At 38.7% G+C, this 25,559-nt stretch overlaps 12 protein-coding genes and 3 non-coding genes across 15 annotated transcripts; 8 read left to right on the top strand and 7 right to left on the bottom strand.

Moving 5' to 3' along the window:
- Window positions 1-704: 704 nt before the first annotated feature.
- On the bottom strand, window positions 705-2,066 carry PUB1 (Pub1p; the record flags this gene model as incomplete). Its single annotated transcript, NM_001182855.1, has 1 exon — window positions 705-2,066. One exon carries the CDS (start codon window positions 2,064-2,066, stop codon window positions 705-707), a length of 1,362 nt encoding a protein of 453 aa, NP_014382.1.
- Window positions 2,067-2,587: 521 nt separating this feature from the next.
- Window positions 2,588-2,661, bottom strand: YNCN0015W. The gene has a single exon. It is a non-coding gene; the product is annotated as a tRNA-Ile (tRNA).
- A 537-nt stretch (window positions 2,662-3,198) lies between these two features.
- On the top strand, window positions 3,199-5,037 carry YNL018C (uncharacterized protein; the record flags this gene model as incomplete). The annotated part of the gene is made up of 1 exon (NM_001182857.3): window positions 3,199-5,037. The coding sequence occupies one exon, from the start codon at window positions 3,199-3,201 to the stop codon at window positions 5,035-5,037; it is 1,839 nt and encodes a 612-aa protein (NP_014380.3).
- A 705-nt stretch (window positions 5,038-5,742) lies between these two features.
- On the top strand, window positions 5,743-6,597 carry YNL019C (uncharacterized protein; the record flags this gene model as incomplete). Its single annotated transcript, NM_001182858.3, has 1 exon — window positions 5,743-6,597. One exon carries the CDS (start codon window positions 5,743-5,745, stop codon window positions 6,595-6,597), a length of 855 nt encoding a protein of 284 aa, NP_014379.3.
- Window positions 6,598-7,433: 836 nt separating this feature from the next.
- ARK1 (serine/threonine protein kinase ARK1) lies at window positions 7,434-9,350 on the top strand (the record flags this gene model as incomplete). Its single annotated transcript, NM_001182859.1, has 1 exon — window positions 7,434-9,350. The coding sequence occupies one exon, from the start codon at window positions 7,434-7,436 to the stop codon at window positions 9,348-9,350; it is 1,917 nt and encodes a 638-aa protein (NP_014378.1).
- Window positions 9,351-9,625: 275 nt separating this feature from the next.
- HDA1 (histone deacetylase HDA1) lies at window positions 9,626-11,746 on the bottom strand (the record flags this gene model as incomplete). The annotated part of the gene is made up of 1 exon (NM_001182860.1): window positions 9,626-11,746. The coding sequence occupies one exon, from the start codon at window positions 11,744-11,746 to the stop codon at window positions 9,626-9,628; it is 2,121 nt and encodes a 706-aa protein (NP_014377.1).
- Window positions 11,747-12,073: 327 nt separating this feature from the next.
- Window positions 12,074-13,546, top strand: RCM1 (rRNA (cytosine-C5-)-methyltransferase RCM1; the record flags this gene model as incomplete). Its single annotated transcript, NM_001182861.3, has 1 exon — window positions 12,074-13,546. One exon carries the CDS (start codon window positions 12,074-12,076, stop codon window positions 13,544-13,546), a length of 1,473 nt encoding a protein of 490 aa, NP_014376.3.
- Window positions 13,547-13,812: 266 nt separating this feature from the next.
- FAP1 (Fap1p) lies at window positions 13,813-16,710 on the top strand (the record flags this gene model as incomplete). Its single annotated transcript, NM_001182862.1, has 1 exon — window positions 13,813-16,710. One exon carries the CDS (start codon window positions 13,813-13,815, stop codon window positions 16,708-16,710), a length of 2,898 nt encoding a protein of 965 aa, NP_014375.1.
- A 415-nt stretch (window positions 16,711-17,125) lies between these two features.
- On the top strand, window positions 17,126-17,866 carry EFM6 (putative protein-lysine N-methyltransferase; the record flags this gene model as incomplete). The annotated part of the gene is made up of 1 exon (NM_001182863.1): window positions 17,126-17,866. The coding sequence occupies one exon, from the start codon at window positions 17,126-17,128 to the stop codon at window positions 17,864-17,866; it is 741 nt and encodes a 246-aa protein (NP_014374.1).
- A 286-nt stretch (window positions 17,867-18,152) lies between these two features.
- KSH1 (Ksh1p) lies at window positions 18,153-18,371 on the top strand (the record flags this gene model as incomplete). The annotated part of the gene is made up of 1 exon (NM_001184619.3): window positions 18,153-18,371. One exon carries the CDS (start codon window positions 18,153-18,155, stop codon window positions 18,369-18,371), a length of 219 nt encoding a protein of 72 aa, NP_878158.3.
- A 426-nt stretch (window positions 18,372-18,797) lies between these two features.
- SNR66 lies at window positions 18,798-18,883 on the bottom strand. Its single transcript, NR_132252.1, has one exon. It is a non-coding gene; the product is annotated as an SNR66 (small nucleolar RNA).
- A 163-nt stretch (window positions 18,884-19,046) lies between these two features.
- Window positions 19,047-19,386, bottom strand: NME1. Its single transcript, NR_132251.1, has one exon.
- Window positions 19,387-19,681: 295 nt separating this feature from the next.
- Window positions 19,682-20,653, top strand: SSN8 (cyclin-dependent protein serine/threonine kinase regulator SSN8; the record flags this gene model as incomplete). Its single annotated transcript, NM_001182864.3, has 1 exon — window positions 19,682-20,653. The coding sequence occupies one exon, from the start codon at window positions 19,682-19,684 to the stop codon at window positions 20,651-20,653; it is 972 nt and encodes a 323-aa protein (NP_014373.3).
- A 945-nt stretch (window positions 20,654-21,598) lies between these two features.
- Window positions 21,599-23,053, bottom strand: SAM50 (SAM complex subunit SAM50; the record flags this gene model as incomplete). Its single annotated transcript, NM_001182865.1, has 1 exon — window positions 21,599-23,053. The coding sequence occupies one exon, from the start codon at window positions 23,051-23,053 to the stop codon at window positions 21,599-21,601; it is 1,455 nt and encodes a 484-aa protein (NP_014372.1).
- Window positions 23,054-23,356: 303 nt separating this feature from the next.
- Window positions 23,357-25,393, bottom strand: CRZ1 (DNA-binding transcription factor CRZ1; the record flags this gene model as incomplete). The annotated part of the gene is made up of 1 exon (NM_001182866.1): window positions 23,357-25,393. The coding sequence occupies one exon, from the start codon at window positions 25,391-25,393 to the stop codon at window positions 23,357-23,359; it is 2,037 nt and encodes a 678-aa protein (NP_014371.1).
- Between the last annotated feature and the right edge of the window lie 166 nt (window positions 25,394-25,559).

Here is a 25,559-nt window from a genome sequence, read left to right as displayed (position 1 = left end):
TTGGTTGTCATTTTCACAACCTTTCCCTAAAGAAAGAAAAGTCCTGTGGAACCAGCCGGGTTCCTGTTAAGCTGCCTTTTTTTTGGTCTTAACAGCCATTCTTTTGTTCGAAACACAGTTCCGTACTTAATGAGAACGTTGGAGCAGCGTCACGGGTGCGCAGTGGTAGTGGCTGTTGCCTTTATGTGCCTGGACTCAAGACTGACATGTCTCCATAACGCTAGGTAGCATTTTTATATACTTAACAAAAGTTGTAAAAAATAAAAACAAAAATTATATATATGGACTCGACAAAATACAGTGGGATGGATGTTTAAAAAAAATAGGGTAAGAAAGGAAAAAGGAAATATAATAAAGAAAGCCTTCAGAAAATACGTTCTTTATTTTTATCACACTATTAGCAATGACTTTCACATTTTAAAGGAAAATAATAGTATTAAAAATTAAACAGTGACGAAGGAAGGAAATAAGACACAGAAAAACTAAAAAAATAGAGTAAGTTTATAGGCCCTTTTATTTTTCGAGCAATAGTAAATTGAGTTTCTTCTTCTTTTTCTCTCCCTTTTTCGTAGTAATTTTTTTTTTAAAAATAGTATAATATAATGAATGGATTCTTGTCGTTCTTTTTTTATTTTATCTTGGGATTTGTAGGTTGCCTCTCTTTATTCTTTCTTTTTGTTTCATTCCACTTTTCTTCATAATATTTATTGTTGTTGCTGCTGTTGCTGCTGTTGCTGTTGTTGCTCAGACATAACCGGTTGTTGTTGGTCATTCATTATAAGTGGCTGACCGCCCTGTTGCTGCTGCTGTGGCATAAAATTTGATCTTTCCTTACCCCAACCGGTTCTCAAGTTTCTGCCTTGAAATGGGAAGTTTGCCAAGGCAACAATACAAACAGCGGCCTGTTCATGAGTGTCATACTTTATGAAGCAACAGCCCTTTTCTGGATAGTGCTTGAAATCTAAAATAAAACCGAAGTTCTGGAACAACGGAATTAAATCAGCTTCAGTGGCAAAGTGCGGAATATTACCGATATAGGCAGTAGTAACTCTTGGTGGGGCACTTCTAATGATGTGGTCAACAGCTTGAGGATTTACTTGAGGAGGTAAACCAATGGTCTGGGATTGTTGGGGTTGGCCTTGAGATGGTAATGGCATGGCGCCAATTGGCATTCCCATTGAACTTGGTGGCATGCCCCTGCTGTTGTTCATATTCATATTCATGTTCATATTCATCCCCATATTCATGTTGTTATTGTTGTTACTGTTATATTGACGGAAACCACCACGGTTGTTGTTACCGTAGTTACGACGCTGTTGATAATTATTATTGTTATTGTTATCACGCTTAGCAGCCCAGTTGATTCTTAGCGGTCTACCATTCAAATCTTGACCTTGCATGCTGTCCATGGCATTTTGTGCATCATCTTGAGAAGTAAAGGAAACAAAACCGTAACCTCTTGAACTACCAGTTTGCATGTCCCACATAACATGACCACTCAAGTAGGATGGGAAGTCTTTGAAGGCATTCCTTAAAGTTTCGTCATCAACATTAACATTCAAATCACCGACAAACAAGTTAAATGTATCATCGGAGGAACTCTGTTGGGATTGGAAGGCCCAGTTGATTTTGACAATGTTGTTTTCAATTTGTTTGCCGTTCAATGTTTGTAAGGCAATATTGGCATCGTGAGATTGATGGTATTCAACAAAAGCGTAATTGACGTTCTTATTATTCTTATCGATCATGATTTTGATGTTAGCAATTGGTCCGCCAACTTGGAAATATTGCTTTAAAATGTCTTCGGTGATAGCTTTGTCTAGGTTACCAACATATAAAACTCTATCGGAAGTTTCCCTACCACCGGTAATAGCATTAGCAGGAACTACGGAAGGATCATTTTCACCCTGATTGTCTTCAGCTTGTTCAGAATTGCCTTCGACAGCGACGCTCTGTTCAGAAGAAGGATCTGCTGATGCTGGAGCTTCAACTGCCGAGGGAGTTTCGACGGCAACAGGTTGCTGTTGTTGTTGTTGTTGATGTTGTTCTTCGTTATTTTCAGACATTGGAATCGAACAAAGAGTAGATGTGGTAATCTTCTTATTATGAACCTGCTATTAAGATGATAGAAGGGAAGATTAAACTCTAACTTAAAGCACGAAATGGAAACAGTAGATATTATGAAAATAACTGCAGAGTAGAAAAAAGGAAAGGCATGCTTTACCGTAGTTGAATGATTATTACGAGAGGAAAATGAAGGACAAGGAAAGACGGCCAACGATGAAAAAAAAAAATTGAAAAATTACAACAAAAAAGAAGCGAAGGCAAAAAAAGTTGAAAAAAGTACGAAGTGAAAATACGTAAAGAATTATGTTACAAAATGATGAAAAGAGAACGAGTAAATATTCTCTTTGAATTAATTAGTATACGTTAGGATAATTAATCTTCAGAGGTTTAGTAAGAACATTGTGCTTACAACCGCAACGCGTAAACCTTATGCTAACAAGCCTCTTCGTTCACCTCCCTTGTAACGGCAGTGGGAAGGGTAAGCAAAATAAATCACATTGCGAGAAATGTAAAAAAAGAATGGTCTCTAGCGGGATCGAACCGCTGATCCCCGCGTTATTAGCACGGTGCCTTAACCAACTGGGCCAAGAGACCATTGTTATCTGTTTTTCACCCTCCCTCCACACTATCAAACCAACGTCACAAATGTGTGCCAGAACCACCGCTCATTATCTCTGTGCCACAAAAATCAACTTACACTGTCATTCGAATTTCCGGCAAACTCCGACTGAGAAATGTTCGTACTACTTCCTTTCTAGGGCACATTAAAGGAAAAACTCATTGAATGCACCCTTCACAAATCTTAATATCTCTGACCTTTGCATTGTATTAACCAAGCAACCCTCCCTGTGCAAGTAGAAGCCCTGGATCCTTTGTGGTCGTAAAATGAACAAATACCAATAAGACGAAAACAAAAACAAAAACAAAACGACATAGCAACAATGCGGAATTATTTAAGGCTGGCACTCTTTCCGCATGTTTATCACAATTATTTCCACTTTCACTTAAAACCTTGTTTAAGCTTGGCCTACACCACAGGAAAAAAAACCATCCGATCTAATCTTCAAATATCAATTTGAGGTTGAAAAAATTTGCTAAAGCGTTGGTCTAATTTTGTTTTTCGCCCACATAATGTCTACATCTTTCCAGGAGTTCAAGGCCTTCTGCAACAAGGTTGGGCTAGACTTTCAATGGCTTAATTTGCAATCCTCCAAGTCTGTTCCCGAAAACGGTTCCTCTGAAGGTTTCTCAGCCGTCAGTGATACCGTACAAGAAAACATCAGACCAGCTACGGAACCACTTAACGTCAACCAGTCCAAAGATCCTGTCAGCAACTTTTTTTATGATGTCAAGAATGCTCCACTCTGGAACGTGTATAAGAGGAATCATTCCGGTCATTCTTCTGCTGAGGCTTGTTCTGGAGTAAGTTCAAGGCAGGCGCCAAAAAACATACCCGAGGCAATGGTAAAAGAGACAGTCCTTTCTAATCACGACAATGTCACCATAATAAACGAATTACTGCCAACTTCTTCTGCCATGCATCAGGAAGAAAGCACCGCTATGACAACCTCCTACCTCTTATCCCACTCCGTAAACGATACTTGCAACGTGATGTTTTCTTCCTCCTCCCACAACCGTGCTATGCTCCCATCTTCTCTTGTGCAAAGAAATAACGCTACCACATCTCCCACAACAGACTCTGCATCAGAAAACAACGAATCGGTACCCTCACTAACCTCATCTGTTAGCACATCCTCATCAGTTTATTCGTCATGGAATCCTCCTCATTCTCCACACATATCGTCATTTCCAGACGGCAATTTCGCATCGCTTAACGCAGAAGTGACTTGCTTTGATTTCCGCCGCACCAAGGACTCCAGAACAAAAGAGACGAATGAATCTATCATTCCAACTGAAATTTACTGCCCAACAAATTCCACTGATCACCACAAACATTATCCAAGCCGAAAATCTAAACAAGATGCCTGCGCTCCTGCTCCCTGCAATCAAAATATAAGCTGCAGCGTCGTGTCCACAGCGGAATTTTCCCAGTCTAACCACACGTTGACTACTGTAGTTCCTTCATACATGCAACAGTACCTTGACAGGCCACAGAACTGGTTTGAAAGCAAAATGGGAAAATACTGTCCACTCTTTCTGAGAAGTACAAAGAACATTGACTACGATTCCCTCGAATTTAAATTTGAGCGCAAGATGATAGCTGTTCAATACCTGCTTTTAGACGAACAATCTGAGCCCAGAAGGTACTACAACCCTTCAAATAAAAGTATTCCATTCTGGAAGAGACCCTTCAACTTCGATACAATGCCCAGCTACGACCAACTTATGGAGGAAGCAGAGTGCCGTTTTTATTCATACCAATACAAATACGAAGGTTTCCAGAGGATTGAGCCCTACTCCATTTCTTGTCCCTGGAAAAACACACAAAGAGAAATAGATCTGGTTCTTGATCACATTCATTTTTCTCTCGATGTCGGCGAGAAGAAGTCTTTAAACCGAAAAGGAAACATCACTCTCGATACTTTAGACAGTAAGGTCGATCCTAACATTCAGATCAAGCCGTATCAGATTTTTCCGTCCAACAACCTAGTATACGAAGGCTTACCGCATCCCGCCGAACAATCCTTAATTTTGAGTCCTGACACCTCCCTCATTGAGAGGGCGTTTCAGGCACTGATAGACATATGCAAGGAATCCATTCCATCTTCTAATGACTGTAGTACCCGCAATAATAATAGCGCTCCTCAGCTTACCGTGCCAGAACCATCTAAACCATGCCGGCTGCTACTTGTTCGTGAGTCTCGCACAGCAACTGAACTAAAAACTAATAAAAAGCTCTGGCTCCACTCACAAAGAAGGAATATCGAAGTGACCGTACCAATGCATCCTTCTGAGCGTGGGACAAAAAGCTGGTTACGAAAATGGCTCTCAACTTTTGTACATCAGTGAACCGTCAGAAGTTCTGATAGTTCGAACTGTTTGGCACGGCTGACCAAATACTTTTTAACAAGCAAGTTAGTCTACACATAACTTCGTACTTACCACCGTTTTCTTCTGGCGCGCCTCTTCAAGTAGACTACCACCTCTCTTGTAATAGTTGTTATATATGTTTTCATAGTCTGATTTAAATTTTACGCATATTCATCAATTAACCCAATGCACCAAAAAGGCGGGAAAGAAGCAGTAAAGCAAAGGCTTTACTTAAATGCCAAGTAAGGCCTTTGCCAAGCTTTCTTATCGACAGAAGCAGCCCCAGAAGGTTCCTTCGAGAGAGGCGCGCGTATTTATTCACATCGCGGATCACTGGACCCTTAAAATAAAGGCGCCTATTCACAACATCTGCCACAGAAACAACTGTTCAGTTATCCTAGCAGCAGTTTTTGCACAACGGTATAAACCTGTACAAAACTTTAGCAAGGTTTTTTAACACCAAAAGTGCTTGAAGGACACAACACAAACTATAGAACAGACACTGTTTTCCTGACACTGCTTTCCTGACAAGAGACTCGTTTCTGAATTATTTTTTTTTTCAAACATCTTTGTTTCGCTGGAACCATTGAGTCTTTTCTTCCATTTTTAATCTTTATTCTGCCTCCTTTCCTAAACACAAGTTGATACAACGAGGCTGTCAATAGCAAGAGCGTGCGCGAGATTATGCTTTACTCCAGAGAATCAAGGACAACCGTCCTTTTCCTTGCGTTGGTTACCTCCCTAACCGTACTTTGTCACTCGGTCGATGTAACAACTGTATTTACTACGTCAACAATCACCGAAATCACAACTGTGACTGCCGCACCGCAACCACAAAACAAAGCGGAAACCGCTTTGAATACTGCTACTAACATAATTCAAACCATGCAGTTTCTTTTCAACTGCGCACCATTTAAGTGGAAGGGTCCTTTGAAAATAACTTCTTGTGCGCTGAACTTTATTGTCCTACTACTCACCGCTTGGGGCTATCTTCTGAAGTATCTGCAGGAAAATAAGCTGAATAGCGATGCTGATATGGAAAAAATGGTAGGACTGGGATTTGGGGAAATGGTCGGCAGAATCTTCGGAAAGGGTGTCGGGAAAGCTTTTACTAAAATGGATATCACTCAGAAACTAGTGTACCCGTTCGAAGGAAGCAACCGGCAGAAATGTCTACTCATGACCGTCGGAGAAAACTCGATAGTGCCATTCCACGATTTGTCTACAGAGATATGCTTTGACCAGTACACTCTGGACTCGCTATCCCACCACAACCATGGGAGTATTTCGATTTTAGATGCTGGATCAGTGAGCGCCTTGGGGTTCGCGGATATTTCATCGAAAATGCCCTCTGTAAGCGAACTATACACACTTTTTGGAGATTATACGATAGAAGTACTGGGCGGCATCACTAAACTGGCTTCAACTCTTAACAGAGAGGACTGGCAGGGGGAAAGAAACGGGTTCGCGGTTTTATCGAGAGACCGGCCTAACCAGACGTTACTAAGCGTCCATATGTACTCTTCAAGCTTGCTATAGATGGAGCTGCTCCTGGCTGTACACACCATACACCAACTTACCCCTACATGTACATAGTATCTGTCAGTATTTCACTTAATAGGTCTTAATAAAAATTTCAATCTGTGAACACTCAAACCTGTTTCCCAGTAAAAATATACAGCGGCATTGAGTCTTGCGGCTCGCCAACTTGGAAGCAGCCGGGAATGATACTACTTCAGTGGCTTTTTATAGTACTTTCAAATGGCCAAGGTCTCCATAGTATTAACTTGAAGAGAGAAACACGATGCGCTCCTTACTCCCTTATATTCGTCAAACCTCAGTACAACTATTTAGTATTGTAAATGTAAACACGAGGCAAACTTCTCCATGCCAACGATTTGTAACTACGCTTCATTTAATATGGAGAGCACAATCCAGCTTCTTAATTTTAACACTTCAACCTTGGGTTCCTGAAAACAGTTCCTGACACACTCAACAAGTATGTATGCTGAGCTTACAAGAGCTGCACATTTATCTTGGGGTAATAACGAAAAAAGGCCGCTAACCACGGCTTATTTAGGTTTGTTTATGATTTACGGGTTATTTCGAACTCATGTTTATGCATAGCCCTCTTTCGCCTCGCAGCAATAGGGTCCGAATTCTAAGCCTTGTTGATTTAACTATTCTTTTGGTAAATCAACGTGCAGAAAAAATAATTTTTTCATGATAATAAAATAAGAATAGGCCAAGGAAACATCCTAAAAGTGCTAATTGTTTCTCCTTCGTGGTCCTATATTTTCTTTGCCAACTTCTTTCCCTGAGAAAGAAATATTACTCTGCATAATTAGGTATTTTAAGCAACCAGATAAATCAACATGAATCAACCTCAAATTGGCACTTACAATGTAGGTACACAGTTAACAGTTGGGTCACATCAGGTTGAGATCATTAAATATCTAACAAGCGGTGGGTTCGCTCAAGTATATTCCGCGTTAATCAACCCACCTGACCCACATTCTAATTCAAGCGTTGCATGCTTAAAAAGAGTCATTGTTCCAGACAAACCTAGTCTAAACACTTTAAGAGCTGAAGTAGATGCTATGAGGTTGCTGAAAAACAATAGGTATGTTGTATCTTACATTGATTCTCATGCAGCTAAGGCAATGTTACATAATGGTTCGTATGAAGTATTCGTCTTAATGGAATATTGTGAAAGAGGTGGTCTCATTGATTTTATGAACACAAGGCTACAAAACAGGCTTCATGAATTTGAAATTTTGCAAATAATGAGCCAAGTTACTCAAGGAGTTGCCGCTATGCATGCTTTGCAACCTCCGTTAATTCACCGTGATATAAAGATAGAAAATGTTCTTATCTCAGCCAATAATGAGTACAAGCTTTGTGACTTTGGTTCTGTATGCGGTATTATAAGGCCTCCTAGGAATTCACAAGAGCTATCATATGTTCAGCAAGACATTTTGAAAAACACAACTGCACAGTACCGGTCGCCAGAGATGATTGATACATTTCGCGGTCTGCCGATAGATGAAAAGTCGGATATATGGGCGCTGGGTATTTTTCTATATAAGCTTTGCTATTACACAACACCGTTTGAAAAGGGCGGTGATCTTGCCATATTAAGCGGAAAGTTTGAATTTCCATTGTATCCGAACTACAGTGAACAGTTGAAAGGCTTAATACGTGATATATTGGTTCAAGATCCGCGCCATAGGCCTAACGTTTATCAACTACTGAAGAGGATATCAATTATGCAAAATGTTCCGTGTCCAATAAATGACATACAAGTGGTTCAGGCGCCCAGTAGCCATTTGAATTTGACCGAACTTCATCAGCTTTCGGCAACACAAAATATTCTAAGCTTGAACTCTCCCACAACCATGGAAAATACGATGCCGAACGCTACATTTCAAATCAGCATGGCTGATAATACTACAACAGCACAAATGCATCCTAATAGAAAACCATCACAAATAGCATATGACGCTAGCTTCAGTAATTCCGCCAAAGGTTCTCAACCACTTTTTGACAAATCACAGAATATGTACCACGCATTGGATCCTCCACTTGTTGAACCGCTAGCGAGTAGTGTTTCAAATAATGACAACGAACTCAAGGCAAATTCCGCAACCAAGTTAAAGCAGGCAATTGTCTCTGAAGCACATACTTTTAGGCAGAATAATTCAATAGACTTTCCACTACAAAACATAATACCCCAGTACGAAGATTCTTCTTCCTCTTCAGATGAATCTTATTCTGGAGACGTAGATGAATTAAAGAAAACTCGATCTCTAGGTTCTTATTCCACACGCGGTAACATAAAAAAAAACCAATCCGTAAAGGAATCTCTTACTTCATCAAGCCTACCAGGCACTAGCTTCACCCCAACGTCTACAAAGGTAAATTTGAAACACGAAAATTCACCTTTTAAGTCGACATTCGTTAATACGATTGATAATTCCAAAGACGATCTTAACAAACCATCTTATGAAGATTTGGACGTATCTAAGCAGAATTTGAAGAACTCCATTCAACAGCGTATGATCGATAAACTCAACTCTTCTGAGGAGTCATTCAACGCTAGGAAAATGTCCAAGGTCAAGCTGCATGAGAAAGGGGAGATAGATAAGCCAACAATGCTGAAATCAAGTGGCCCGATTTCAAAAGACAAAAAAACAAAACCTACCCCACCACCTAAGCCTTCACATTTAAAGCCTAAACCTCCTCCAAAACCACTGCTCCTCGCGGGACGAAAGTTATCCTTGGATAAGTGAGTATTTGGCTCAACAGAACCGGATCGATCTCTGAAGAGGCTGGTAACATGTTCAAAGAACCTTTATTACAATGTGTTATATATGTAAGCATCCACTTTAATGTATACGTTTTCCCATAATACTTAGTAAAACACAGCTTAATGCATTTGTTCATTTCTTTTTCCTATTTTAGATATATTGGATTATACAATGAACATTGTAACAACTTTATTATTATTCAACTTTCATAAGGCATGAAGGTTGCCGAAAAAAAATTATTAATGGCCAGTTTTTCCTCATTCTTCATCACTCCATTCTTCAAACGAATCCAGTATAAAGTCTGTAGCCTCTTCAAATCTTTCTTCAATTATATTGTTTAACCCGTCCGTATCACATCTCAAAACTCTACCGAATTTTTTTCTTGGTTTTCTGCTTTCATTTTCTTTCCAGCATTGGTGGCTATTGTTTGAAAATATAAGTGAGTTTTTGAAGTACCATTCACTCAATGTTTCATCTACTAGAGGAACTAGTGGCTTTAACTGCTTGTCTCCCAAGAAATTAATTACCGTTTTAGTAACAGCCCTAGTATCCCTGTGACCAAGCAGATGTACGATACCTGAGTATGAGTCTCCTATTCCAATAAAAGCAATTTTGGCAACAGAAGGAAAATACTTGATGTAGTTATCCCATAAATATATTAGAACTTCTTGGGATGTAATCATTCCTGAGTAATTGTCAGGTTCAAACAGAGTTAGAGGTATATTTACATCAATGATGCCGTATTTCCTGTCAAGTCCCCATTTGATAAAGTCTAGAGAATTATCAATGATAACTGATGAGGATAAGTCAATTGTACCTGAAATAACATTTCTCTTTGCCCAGATATCAGAAGTATCATGAACGACTATAATTATAGTGTTAGATTCGGAAATGTTTGGAGTACATAGCACTGTATTATCTGGTAAATCCATGCTTACTAACGGTAAAGTAACGAAATTAAATTCGTCGCTTAAATAGTGTTGCTGTTGTTGACGAATAGCCTTCTGCAGAGGAAAATTTTTAGATATTATCGAGTCGTTAATAGGTTCGTTAAAATTACAACCGGAGTTAGCATGTCTCCTTCTAAAACAGTTCCAATACTTGGACTGTAACCGAATTACTTTGTCTATCATTTCTATGACCTCAGGCTTGGGATCACTTAATGGATCAGGTAGTTCATCAGGAGGCTCCCCTATTAGTACTTTTGCTACACTCAAAGCGCTTCTTGCAATCGCATCCAAGTTATATCCACCTTCCAAAACTACACAAAGATTACCTCTAGCTAGAGATTTTAACATATGTGTCATGTGTCCATAACAACTTGGGGTGACATGACATTGTCCGATAGTATCACCATCCGCGGCATCAAACCCTGAAGAAATAATCACCAAGTCAGGCTTGAATTCTCTCCCCATAGGCATAACTACCTGTTCAAATGCCCACATATATTCTGCATCACCAACACCGCCGACCGGCCAAGTAATATTACAATTGAATCCTTCACCCTTACCCTCACCAGTTTGATCATATTGTCCTTGGATGGTCCCAGGATAGTATTTACCCATTTCAAATCTGTGTAATGACACATATAGCACCTGATCGTCTTGATAGAATGACTTTTGTGTGCCATTACCATGATGAATATCCCAATCTAAAATCATTATCCTTCTTACACTTTCTGGGTAGTTCTTTAAGATATTCTTGGCAGCAACAGCAACATTACTGAAGAGACAAAAACCACCCGCAGCTTGAGGCTCTGCATGATGGCCAGGTGGTCTTACGACAGCTAGAGAGTTTTTTACACGCCCCTCGACAACCGCCTTGCATGCTTCAATGGCGCCACCACAAGGCAGCCTAGCACTCGCGTAAGAATCATTATTGAAATATACGGAATCACCTTTTTCAGTCTCTTTTAATAACTCTTCTCGGCTCATTTTTTCTGTGCTTTCAATAAACTCTAAATGTTCCTTTGTATGAACTTCCAAGATTTCTTCGGAGGTTGCGGCTCTTACAGGTATCTTCAGCATTAAATCACCAAGGTCATCCACGCCGCTTAAAGTGGGGTCGTTAATCAGACCATTCTCTGCTAGTATTTTATAAATACGATATATTCTTCTTGGGTCCTCTGGATGTGGATCAATGTACTCGAAGTACGATGTGAAAATCTTTGCATGATACCTCATTCTAACGTCATAGCAAAGACCAGTTTTCAGCGGTGAATAATGGATTTTTGGCATGCAAACGGGAACAATAACCTGCCTTTTACTTTTAGAAGTAGTAGAGAGGCTATTCTCTTCTTCTTTGTTCTCTTCTAGCTTTCTTTTTAAATCATGGTCTGGATTTTCCAGTACTTCTTTCTTAACCATTACAGAATCCATGCTTAATCTGTTCGGCGTATTACAGTGCTCAACTTTCCCTTTCTCAATATTTTGTTATGTGAATTAGGTCACTAAAAATTAAAACATTTAAGAAAAATAAAAGTTCCTTCCACAGACGAAACACTGTATATGCTTCCTCCCAGCTCTATTTACCTAATTAGTGACCTGATTAAACTTTTGGAAAGAAGCATTTTCCTCGAGATTTCCAAACGGTGCGGGAAAATGGCAAGTGAGGAAAAAAAAAACTGGCCTAAAATATTCGATGAGGTTAAGAGAAGAGCTGGTTCTTCACCAAGTGTTTCACTGAGAAGTTAGCTACGAAAAAGCATGAATTTCTACAGGGATGCAACATGGGTGCTAGAAGATATTGAGAAGGAGGCTGCAAAAGAAAGGATTTCCGGCTCTATGCAGACGCTGGTACTGAAAAGCTGTAAAAGATATAAGCTGAAAAGTAATCCAAAACATATTTATGCAGTTCTCGATTCGTGTTGGAAATATAAACCATATTTGGAGAAAGTGATGAAAAAGGCACACATATTGGAAGATATACCCAAGAAAAAGGGCAAACCACTCTTTTCAAGGCTAACTTTGTTATTGCTTTGCCATGATTTGCTGTTGTCTAAGCAGAAAAGAATTCAAATGGGCAAACACCCCATCAAAGATTATGTTTTGAAGTTTAAGAGCCCATTGCATAGCGAAATGGTCAAATTGAAACTCAAATTGAAAGTAAGAGAGCTATCTGAGTTGGTATTAAGCGAGGATATTTCCAATGACCTTCCTCCTGTTAGATGGATTAGAATCAATCCATTAAAATGCCATCCAAATGGTGAGACTGAGCCGGTGTTAGCCGAATTGAGGAAGAAGTTTACTTTAAAGGTAGACAAATGGTCTGAACTAGTTCCTGGGTCTATCTATTATGATGAGTTTATTCCAAACTTGTTTGGAATTCATCCGTCTGACAAAATTACAGCACATGAGCTTTATAAGCATGGGAAGATTATCATTCAAGATCGTGCTTCTTGTTTTCCAGCCCACATTTTGAATCCAGGACCAAGTGATATTGTGATAGATTCCTGCTCTGCTCCAGGTAATAAGACTACCCATACGGCCTCTTATATATATCCCGAACCACCGAAGGACAATAATACTCGAATATACGCTTTCGAGAAGGATCCTGAAAGAGCAAAAGTTTTACAAAAAATGATCAAGATAGCTGGCTGTTCTCCCAACATCAGTGTCAATGTAGGTGATTTTACAAAGCTCGCTACTCCTGAAAAATATAAGGACGTTACTTGTTTTATTGTAGATCCGAGCTGCTCCGGTAGCGGTATATTTGGTCGTAAGTTTTTTGACTCATTTAATAGAAGGAAAATTGATGATAAAGATGACGATGGTGGCATTGTGCCGGATGAGCAAGAGGAGTTTATAGCAAAGGAAGAACTACAGACAAGGTTAGCGAAGCTGAGTTCATTTCAGTTCCAGATGGTAAAGCATGCAATGAGTTTCCCAGCGGCTAAAAAAATAGTATACAGCACATGTTCCATTCATGCGGAAGAAAATGAACGAGTCGTCATAGACCTTCTTTTAGATAAGTCAGTTAGAGAATGGGGTTGGAAAGTAGCGCCAAAAAGAGAAGTTATTCCTTCTTGGCCTAGAAGAGGCAAGGTAGAAGAGTTCGAAGAGGTTTTTAGAGATGGAGTCACCTATGACCCTCAACAGCTTGCCGAGGGTTGTATCAGGGCACTACCAAAAAGTGACGGTGGTATTGGTTTCTTTGCTGTCTGTTTTGAAAGAGATTAAACTTTCAGAACATTCATGTATATATGTGTATATCTGATATGTATTATTGCATTTTTGCTGTAGTACTACGGAAAAGACATTTCAATAATCTATACATCCCGCACATAAAGGAAGATTTTCGGGTAATATACTATTATAAAAATTATCGATGAGCTCTGTGAAAAGGTCGTAAATATAAAAGTTCTTTCTTGCGACAGTGGCAACAACCAAGTGAAACAGCGTGAGACGAGACTGCTCTAATCTATTTGCAGTCGTAGGCATTACAAATGACCGAACATGAGTCTTTAGGCCTGGAGCAAAATCAAGACGGCGGTGACACTTATAGACATCACAACCTAAGCGATGGGTGTATTTCGAGTGTTGAAGACGCCAACGAGCAGCCTAGTTCGTATGAAGAGGAAAGTGATGATGATATGCAATATTACGAACGTGCGATCCAGGAAATTTCTAGCGGTGACTCATATGTTTGTATGATTTGTACAGTAGAGATGGATTATACGTGCCAAATGTTTGCTTGCAAGAGATGTTATAGAGTGTTTGATTACGGATGCATAAGAGAATGGGCGTTAAAATCAACGGAAAAAACCGTAGATAGAATATGGAAATGTCCAAACTGCTATTATGTTAGCAAAAGAGTTCCGGTAAAAAATCGGCCCACATGTTGGTGCGGTAAAGTTGTTAATCCTGATCCGAATCCGCTGGATCCTAACTCATGTGGACAAACCTGCAATGCTTCTACTTGTATGCATGGTTGTTCCAAAATTTGTCATCTAGGGCCGCATCCAGAGTGTACTAGAATGGTCGAGATTATGTGCCACTGTGGTAAGCATTCGAAAAGTATCTTTTGTTACCAGTCTAAAGTTATGAAAAAAAACTTCAACTGTCAAGAAGTATGTGGATTGCCTTTATCTTGCTCCATCCACACCTGTAAAAAGAAATGCCACCCTGGCTTATGTGGGCCATGTCCAGAAATGATAATTAGTAAAGATAGTCCGAAAAAGCAAATAAAATGCTACTGTGGTAACCACACTCGTGCTAACATAAAGTGTAGTGAAACAAAGTTTCCCAAGTCCGGTAAGTCGTCGAAGGATGAAAATGGGAACAGGTGGATAGGCGTGTTTGCCTGTGCAGATAATAGAGTTGTCGACTACTCATGTCGCAAGCATTCATTCATAGAATCTTGCATAAGCCCACCCACAATTAATGGAGAAAAGGCATGCCCATTTTTGCCTAGCTCTTTGAAAACTTGTCCCTGTGGCCGGACAGCCCTAGAGGAACTGACTAAGCCTCGTAAGCATTGTGATGATCCGATACCAACCTGCGACTCAAGATGCGGTAAACCACTAAAATGTGGCAAACATTCGTGCCCCTTCACTTGTCATGATAAAGCCTGTATGGAACCCTGCTTGCAAATTGATAGTGTAAAATGTGCTTGTGAGCAAAGTACATTTTCAGTTCCATGTGGATTTCAAGGAAGGCCTCGCTGCAATATTAAATGCGAATCCCTGATGTCATGCCGTAGACATAGATGCACCGATAGGTGCTGCAGTGGTAGGCCATCGGCGATAAGAAGGAAGAAAAACTTGTTCAGAACGCAAGATTTGTTGGATGAGTCTCTTGTGGAAGCAAAACATATCTGCCTAAAACCGTGTAACTTGACCCTATCATGTGGAATTCATAAATGTCAGAGAAAATGTCACCCAGGAAAGTGTCCGCCCTGTTTAGAGAGTGATTCGAACGATCTGGTCTGCCCATGTGGCAATACAGTTGTTCCTGCACCCGTGCGTTGTGGCACGAAGCTACCTACATGTAATCATCCATGTATTAAAGTTGTGCGTGGCGAATCTACGTGTGGTCATAAACCAATGCCACATACCTGTCATTCCTTGGATGTGTCGTGCCCGCCATGTACGGAAACCGTATTTAAACCTTGTAAATGTGGGAAGAAAACTAAAGTGAGAACGGTTTGTTTTCAAACAGACGTATCATGTGGAATAAAATGTGGGATACCACTCTCTTACTGTTATCATACCTGCCAAAAAACATGTCATTTACCAGGAAATTGCCAAAAGGTGTGTAAACAGACCTGTGGGCAAAAAAGGCTCAATTGTAATCATGAATGTCCTAAACCGTGCCATGGTAAGACAGAGTGTCCCGATTTACCTTGTGCCACGCTAGTGAAAATTTATTGTAAATGTGGAAGGATCAAAAAAAGTGTTACTTGTGGCGCAAAAAGTGATAGAGTAAGTGTAACTGAATCTTCCGTGCTGGATTGCAATGAAGAATGTGAAGCTTTGAAACGACTAAAGGAATTGAAGGAGGCATTTGGAATTAAGGAAGAAACCAATAATTTTACAAGTAATGAACTAGATGCGTTAAAAAAACTGGTCTCTGTTGCTACAACATTTGAAGAACTGCAGTTACCGTTTACAGAGGCAGCATTATCAGTATATTCAAAGCAAGAAAGATGGTGTTCACAAATTGAAGCTATTCTTAATAAATTAATGGACGATAAAACACGTTCAAGCTTGCATTTCAAACCTATGAGGCCTCCTCAACGCCACTTCATCCGTGAACTAGCCAAAGCTTACGGCCTATATTCCGAGTCTCAGGACAGAGAGCCCATGAGATCTGTATTTATTAAGAAAGAAGATAATGGCGCAAGCAATAAACCAGTCTTATCATTAGCAGAAGCTTACCCACTATATGAATCATTTAAACAATTGCAGAAGGAAAGGAAAGCACAAGAATTTCAAGCTCGCACCACAGCTAAACTAATCAACTTCGAGGTTCAAGATACGGAACCTAAAGTAGAGGTGGCTAAGAAAAATGGTTTTTTGGTTCAAAATTTGGTTGCTGGAAATACTGCCGAAGATCTAAGGAGATTTTTTGAACCACATCTCAAGCATACGTTAGTAGTGAATCCTCAATACCTAATCCTTGATGATGGCAAAACAGCACTAGTGTATCCTGAAAATTACGAAACAGCATCCGTGAATACCGAACGTGACATGGAGCTTTTGGTTGGACACTTCGATTTTATGGCCAAAGAGGCATTTTTGGCCGATTCCATTTCGTTGTGTTCAACTGAAGAAGAACTTGAAAGAAGGTTGGATACGCCCGTAATTCAAGAGGATAGTCCTGTAATGGATAATAATACATGAACTATAATAGCGTGTCATTATTTATTACGCGGAATTCTAATTAAATAGAAATATCTAACTTTTATTTTTTTTCATCCTATCTCATTTCTTGTTTCTCCCTGTCGTTGCTAAAATACGAGGATCTGCATATGTTTACATATCAACGTTCCCGTAAACGAATGGAGAATACTGAGTGTCACGTTAATAATACGGATATTATAATTTGGAAACCTAGTCAAGTAAAACCAGAAGAGATTTTTCTTTTCTCTTAAGCTTTTTTGGCTTGACCAAACGAAAAGTCCCTCACACCCAAACACTGAAAGTAATTCTTCGTATTTAAATAATTCAAAAGTTATGATGAGCAGGCTCTATGTAAAAAAATGGCCCATAATTTTCCCTAGAACGTTATAAAAACGCGACTAGTGAGGTATTGAGTATGGAGAGTATATTTGGTGGGTTTGGAGATCTAGTTGTTCCTAGGCCAAAGGAGCATCTCGGTCAAACAGACCTTTCCTTCGGTGGAAAATTATTGCCTGCATTGAAAATTTGTGAAGATGGCGGTGAAAGTGGTTGTGGCGGTAAAGTCTGGATCGCTGGCGAACTGTTGTGCGAGTACATACTCGAGAAATCAGTTGACCATCTGCTAAGTAAGACGGTCAATGGTACGAAACAATTTAAAAAAGTCTTAGAATTGGGTAGTGGTACAGGTTTAGTTGGATTGTGCGTGGGGTTGTTGGAAAAAAACACATTCCACGATGGCACTAAAGTATATGTTACGGACATTGACAAGTTGATACCACTATTGAAAAGAAATATAGAACTGGACGAAGTTCAGTATGAAGTTCTTGCGAGGGAACTTTGGTGGGGTGAGCCGCTGTCGGCAGATTTCTCACCTCAAGAAGGTGCTATGCAAGCAAATAACGTTGATCTAGTTTTGGCAGCTGATTGTGTGTATCTCGAGGAAGCTTTTCCATTACTAGAAAAAACACTACTTGATCTCACTCACTGCATAAACCCACCTGTAATCTTGATGGCTTACAAGAAGAGAAGAAAAGCTGATAAACATTTTTTCAACAAGATTAAAAGAAATTTTGACGTTCTTGAAATTACAGATTTTAGTAAATTTGAACATTATCTTAAGGAAAGAACCCACTTGTTTCAGCTTATCAGGAAGTAACCTGACACAGTGAATTTATCTCTTAATGATCCTGATCTTATTATATTTAGTAATGAACTTTTCGATAGACATTTGTAATTCATGAAAAAACGATATAACATTCATTTTTGTAGTGTGGTGTACGCATGGTGGGACTGCTCTTCTTGAGCGAAATTTTGATCTTCAATAGAGTGAGCAACGACAACTCAAGGATAAAGACAGAACAGCGGTAAACATCGTTTGCAAAATAACTAGAGAGCCGGATCGATTTACTTTGCAAAGTTGCGTCCTTTTTCCACGACAGAATATGTCTGCATTATTTAATTTTCGTTCTCTTCTGCAAGTGATATTGTTACTGATTTGTTCATGTTCTTATGTTCATGGGCAGTGGCCGTCTCTCCTAGATCGTTACAAAAATCATGAGGTTTTGGGGGCCTTCTGGAAAATGGCACGTGTTGGTGAAAGGGCCAGTCCATATGTTAGTTTAGCATGTATTTTGATGGCCATCAGTCAATTTAACAGCTGATTGGAAGATACTTAGTCATATGGATTTAAAGTTACGCAAATCAAGGTCATAGAAGGTGCAGTACCTTTTAAAACAAAGAGTATAAGTGGATTCAGACGAAGTGTCTCTTTAATTCTATCGTCTGATAGCGTACAAGTAAGGGTGCTATGAGCTAGCACGCACAGCAAAAATATAAACACTTTTGTATTTTTTTTTATTTTATAGTGTTTTGTGTTGAGTATTCATCTATTCGACCTCTATAGAGATTTAAGAAGGGAATTCATTGTCACAATAAGGACGCATAGTTGTTCATTTTAGACATCATTTACAGCACTTCCGTAAACTACCCCATATTGCGATTGAATACTACCGAAAAGGCTCAAGAATTTACGTGGTGCCCAATCAATTATATAGAATGAGGAACAATGGTAAGTAATGAATAATCATGGTCAGTAATAAAAAAGCAATCTCGTCCATGTTTCTTTTTGAAACTCAGAGCTTGACTCTGTTGCATTGGTATTTCATCATTTGATGAATTATTCACTATTCCATCTTCTTCTTACACAAGTTTACCAATAAATAACTCATCTGAGTTATTCAGACTTTTTATTAGATCAGTTCGGCATATTTAACTATGCAAAAGTTTTACACTGCTAAAAAGTAGTGTAAACAACAAACTGTTAAAAAAATAAAAAGGGGTGAATCCATGGACCAAGAATAGTAAGCTCCATTGGGTTACTCGATCCAGCACGGGAAAGAGCAATCGTCATAACTATGGTTTAGATTCCATACAAACGGAATCCAGTACCGAAGAAAACACCAGTACCCTGCAATAGAGGTACCAGGTCAAGAAGCAGAATACCCAAGGGCATCCTCCTTAATGAGTTGATTTAAACAATTTAAAATTTTTAAATCTCATTACGTTTTCCGCATACGAATTGGTGGGAGACTTTCAACCCAAAGCATATTACTGAGTAAAAAAAATTTTACTCCATTTTGTAAGCTTCGATTTGTGACGATTCTTTGGTCATGGATTGAAGAACTTTAAACGAGAAGAAATTAGAAAACAGGTGAAGACCACTATTTAGTTCTTTACCGCAACATAGGATAAACAAAGTTATTTTCTTACTCCTTTATATATTTGAAAAAATATAAAATCCACGGAAAAACATCGAAAATTCATTTTTCATGAAGGAAAATTAGGGTTCATACAGGAGTAGAGTTCATTGATGTGGTAGCAACCTTGTTAGCACTCATATTGTTCGAACAAAAAATGCCCTCTCAAACTTTAGTTGAAGAGCGATAAGGCATCTGAATCTCAAAAGTTAGACATGTCGGGGAGCTTCTGGACATCTACACAAAGGCATCATTGGCAATATACCAAGGCATCATTGGCTAAAGAGAGGCAGAAGTTATGGCTATTGGAGTGCCAGCTGTTTCCTCAAGGTTTGAATATTGTAATGGATTCGAAGCAAAACGGCATCGAACAATCCATCACAAAGAATATACCAATAACTCACCGAGACTTACACTATGATAAAGATTATAATCTAAGGATCTACTGCTATTTCCTGATAATGAAGCTTGGAAGGAGACTAAATATAAGACAGTATGCACTGGCTACAGCACATATTTATCTATCAAGGTTTTTAATAAAGGCTTCAGTTAGAGAAATAAACCTATATATGCTGGTTACTACGTGTGTATATTTAGCATGCAAAGTTGAAGAATGCCCGCAATATATCAGAACTTTGGTAAGTGAAGCCCGTACCTTATGGCCCGAATTTATTCCTCCTGACCCTACTAAAGTTACTGAGTTTGAGTTCTACTTACTAGAAGAATTGGAAAGTTACTTAATTGTCCACCACCCTTATCAATCCTTAAAGCAAATTGTTCAAGTCTTAAAGCAACCGCCATTTCAAATAACACTATCGTCAGATGATCTACAAAACTGTTGGTCCTTAATCAACGACAGTTATATAAATGATGTTCATTTGCTTTACCCTCCTCATATTATCGCTGTTGCATGTTTATTCATTACGATTTCCATTCATGGGAAACCAACCAAAGGATCATCGTTAGCATCTGCGGCTTCTGAAGCCATCAGAGATCCTAAAAATTCTAGTTCTCCTGTTCAAATAGCTTTTAATCGTTTTATGGCAGAATCTCTTGTAGATCTTGAGGAGGTTATGGATACGATTCAAGAGCAAATTACATTATACGATCATTGGGACAAGTACCACGAACAATGGATAAAGTTTCTGCTACATACTTTGTATCTTAGACCAGCATCTGCAATTTAATCATGCGAAGAATAAATTTAAAAACCGTTAAGCCTGTAAATTCAATCATTATGGTGGTGATGATCCGTTTTGGAAATGTTTCGTCCTTGACTACCTTTGTTTAACATGATATTGGAACGTCAAGACATATTGAGAATAGGTACCGTTATAATGCATAATTAAAAATTGCTTTGATATTGAGGTGGAAAGCTGGGTCGGACCTTGACATGTATTAAATTTAAAGAATCGAACCTAGTGTTTTTTTCTCCAGTGTTCAAAAAATCCTTTCAATTTGGTCTACTGCAGTAGCCCACTTATAACACACATTCAAGATGGGTGAACCGTGGCTCAAACTTCCCCATTTTTCAGAGTATGTGCAACCACAAAACCTTTGTCAGAAATTCTTATGGCAGGCCAAATTGATAAACTAACAGAAATATTAAACGCCCCCCAAGTTAAAATACTAGAACATGTTGGCTTATTTCAAAAACATTTTCTTCCTTTTCTAAAGTGTTTGATAATACTTTTGCATATATATAAGTGGACACGGACTAGTAAAATTGAACAGCATCATAGTCTTGATTTTGTGTGAAATGAGGTTGAGGATAAAGATCGCATTGCTGCAATCACACGAACTACTAAAAGAAAACTCAAAATAACGATGGTGCGATATATAAGTATTTATCTTCTAGCACAATTATCTGCCATTTTGTTCTACAAATTATTTGGTTTCTTTTATTATGCCTTCAATACATGAGCGGCAACTTTTAGCACAGAAAAAGTTGCTCCTCCATTTTAAGGCAAACGTATTGGATTTCTGAGTTCTCTGAATCAGGAATTAATTACCATACGTGCAGCACAGCTATTAGTGAGGCTTTTATAGAATATGTTGCTATATAACATATGAAAAATATTGAATGGGAAGCTAGGCGATAGCTTCACCTTGACATTAAAAGGAATGTATTCTTATAAAAATGCCAGACCAAGACCAAACTGGAATCCTTTTCTTATCAAATCATTTTCGTGAGCGGTAATAGGCAAAGTAAAGTTTAGCTCGAATCTTGCCATTGGGTGCCTTAGTACAAGACCAATACCTGTGGATGTGGAGTGTTCCTTTGAAAGCTGTCCTATGCAATTACCCAACGACGTATTGTCATGATTAACCAATTTACCCCCATTAAAAAACCAATGTAACCTAAAGTTTGACTTTTCAACTTTTTTCCAGGGCAATCGAGAAAATACGCTAAGACCATAGGAAACAAAAGCATCACCACCTACTGCATCATATAAATCTCTGGGGCCTAACCCAAATGTTTGAAACCCCCGAATGTCGCTGGGCCCACCACTCTGAAACTTATCACATATATGTACAGGCAAGGATTGTTGTGAGGATAAGTTCTTTAGATATCCTGTTTTAATGGTAGTAGAAAAAGTAATAAAGTCGTCATTCATCCAACTTTTTACACTGTTCAATTCTAATTGGGTCTTTAAATGCTTTCCAGGCGAAAGTTCATTACTCCACTTCAACATCGAACCCTTAGTAGGGCACATAATATGATCTCTCTTGTCCAGCACGAATGTATGACCCAAAATTGTCCTTAACTGATCGCCTGCTTGAGATAACATTGTACCTGAATACATATAGGGCGCACTAGTGCCTTGTGAACATATCTTAGTGGATCTCCAGCAGGTCTCTAAAAACCACTCATGAAATAACGTGGGACTTTCATTAGAATGCGGATTGTGTAATAGTTTATGTAAGAACAGTGGCTCGTACCTCAAAGATAGTCTTGCTCCTCTTTGCCCAATATCTAATCCTTTATTTGTGTTCCAATTATAAAATTGACTAAAAACTTTCAAGTTTAGAATTGATTGGGGAGAAAGAGAAGAGTAAGAATTGAATAGAAAGGAGGAGTGTATTTTTGTACCTCTCAAAATTTCGAGATTGACTCTAGTAGGTAACTTTAAGTATTTTTTATCTATTAGTTTTTCAAATTGTAAGTAAGCCTCTGCATCATTATCGTTCCCAAAATTTGTCCCTGTCTTCGCTGTAAACGTTTTAGGAGGTAATATATCTAATTGTGAAACAACTTCCATCAAAGGCACCACATCATGTGTTTCTTTTTCATCGGAGATATATGTATTGCCTTGGAAGTGAAACGACTGTTTGGCGTTCAAGGCAATGTGGTGTTGGCACAATCTCTTATTTAACACATCCGCATTTTTCACTAGCTGCCCCAAAGTAATGGATTTCATAATAGTATCATCTAAGTATGCCTGTAGTACGCTAGGGTCGATATGATCTGTCCCTGTTGTTACTACACCCGCAACCCTAATTGGCTTTAAAGTAGAACTCTCATTGAAAATTGGCATCGGGCTGTCTAAGGAAATCTCATTATCAACACCAGATGATGAGGTCATGTTGAATTGAGCTACTTTTGTCTATTTGGCATCAAAACTTTTGCCACGTAAAACGCATCCTCATACAATAACTTTTTGTTACTTGCCATTATTTTCGGCAGCTTAGAAAATTCAGACGGGCGTAAAAACTATTAATCCGTAAGAATATCACTGTTTTATACTATTTCATTACAAAAACAATAACCAAATAATACCTTTGCATGGATTAGATTAGCCATAATTTCTACACTGTCATTATGAAATTACATATTTATTATATAGAAAAAAAAAATTCCTATTCAAAGCTTAAAAAAACAAAAATAATTAACTCTCTTGTCCCGATTTCTCCTGTCTGGCTTCTTCGTACAAGGGAGTGATGCATCTTCTACCACTTTCAGTTTTAAAATGCCTACCAAGAGCATCACTTCTTGCAAACTTTTTGCCACAACCCCAGGGTTTACCGTCCTTCAGCTTACCACCGCATACATACCTTTTCTTACCTGTATGCAAATCTTCGTGTCTCTTTCTATCATGTTGACGTGCAAACGCCTTACCACAAATAGAACAAATAAATGGCCTTTCATTTGTATGCGTTCTTAAGTGTGACTTTAAGTTATAAGGTCTTGTAAACTTCTTACCACATACATCACAAGCAAAATTCGCAGGATTTTTCCTATTATTTGTTACACTGTCTAGTTTTTCTAGATTGTCATTTTTCTTAACAGAAAATGTGCCATTATCGTTATTTTCGTGATTATCATCATTTTTGAAACCAACTTTCTGCTCAAATTGGCCCAAGCTATCTATGTCTAGAAGTATGCCAAGATCTTTGCTAGTGTCATCTAGTTCATTTTTAATATTGACAATGCCCGATTCAATTTTTGGTTTACTTGTTAACAAATTGTTATTATTATTATCCTCATTAAAATTGCTACTGTTAATGGTGTTATAGCTAGTTTTGCTATCATTGTCATAGCGCTCCCGATTATTGTCATTTTCACTGGATGGTAAAAGATCTGCCATCTCCAATAACTTTTCCCTATTTGCACTTATAGATTTAGCTTTTTCATCGGGAGATATGCTTCTTGATCTCGAGGATCTCCTGCTAGTGAAACTATTATTGGAAGTTTGAGAAGATCTTCTTCTTGATTTTTTAAGTTTCAATTTTCGACCGTTAATGATATCTTCGAAGGAGCGGTCAATATCACTGAGAGCTTCGTTGTTGTAATCATTATCATCTGGACGAAGTAGATTGTTATTGTTAGTAGCGCTATAACTTTCGTTATCCCGAACTTTTAGTTGTAACGTTCCGTCATCTTCGTTTTTAACTGGGAAGTGTCCCTCATTGAATTCCTGTATAGAAATGATGGGTGTTACCGGGGCAGCATGAGTGGAAGGAGAAGGTGTGGAAGAAGTTGGAATAGTCAATAACATCTTTTGGTTAGTACCGACTTTACTTTTATTAATGGCAATGGTACTGTTTTGAGTGTCAGCGGTATTAATAATTCCGTTATTACTGTTGTTGAAATCACTGTTGTTTGATGCTGATAAAAGGTTATTGTCTGAATATGTTAAAGATAGCAAGTCATCCAACTCATCAAGGTTTGAAATATGTTTATAACCATGTGAATTTACGGGCAGTAAATAATTTGAGTTCATAGATGCGACGCTCAAAAGATCGTCAAAATCATCGTTATTCGCGGTTAAGTGAGACATCGCAGGTGAAGAAACTAAGTCCTGTGGATACAAATAAGGCGTATGATAGTTTGATTCTGTATCGCTATAATTGGAGTCAATGCCCGAGCTCCTAGTGGTACCATCGTAATTAGATCTTGGAGATAAAAACTGGTTTGTGAGGGATGGCCGATGTTGATTATCAGCAGGTGTTAAGATATCGTCCCACTGAAATGTATCAGATTGTTCGACTTTTAAAGTTGGTGTTTGCTTCTGCTGTTGCTGTTGTTGTTGCTGTTGCTGTTGCTGTTGCTGTTGTAACTGTTGCTGTTGTAACTGTTGCTGTGGAAGATCTGGTTTGTATAGACTTTGGTAATTCAAATCTGCAGAATAAGAACCGCTTGACGGAGACAGCAAGCTGTTCACGTTAGAATCAAATGAGTCCGGGATGCCAGAGGAAAGGTTCTTTGATATTTTCTCCGATGAATTGGCGGAATCCATCCTCATATCCACATCTAAGTCCAAGTCCGATAATTGGAACGTATGTGATCCTGAATTGCTACTATTCCTGAAATTATTACGTCTGTAAGCGCTGTTATCGTCTATATCGTTTTTGTTGTTTATACTTTGCTCCTCTCCATTACTACTAGTCATGTAGGAAGCCATATTTCCGTTGCTGAATGACATCTTCCTTGTACTGTCTGACGAAACTTCCAATCGAGACTAAAAATACAACCTAGTTTTACTCGCGTTCAGAGTGTATAATCGTACTAAACTGCTGTGATGGCTATTGCCTGCTCTTTTGATTGTACTTTATCTAGCACTTCACAAGGTTTATAAACTCAATATCGGA

The sequence above is a fragment of the Saccharomyces cerevisiae genome, chromosome XIV (assembly GCF_000146045.2).
Source record: "Saccharomyces cerevisiae S288C chromosome XIV, complete sequence".
Classification (NCBI taxonomy): domain Eukaryota; kingdom Fungi; phylum Ascomycota; class Saccharomycetes; order Saccharomycetales; family Saccharomycetaceae; genus Saccharomyces; species Saccharomyces cerevisiae.
This window is presented reverse-complemented; position numbering and strand designations above follow the sequence as displayed.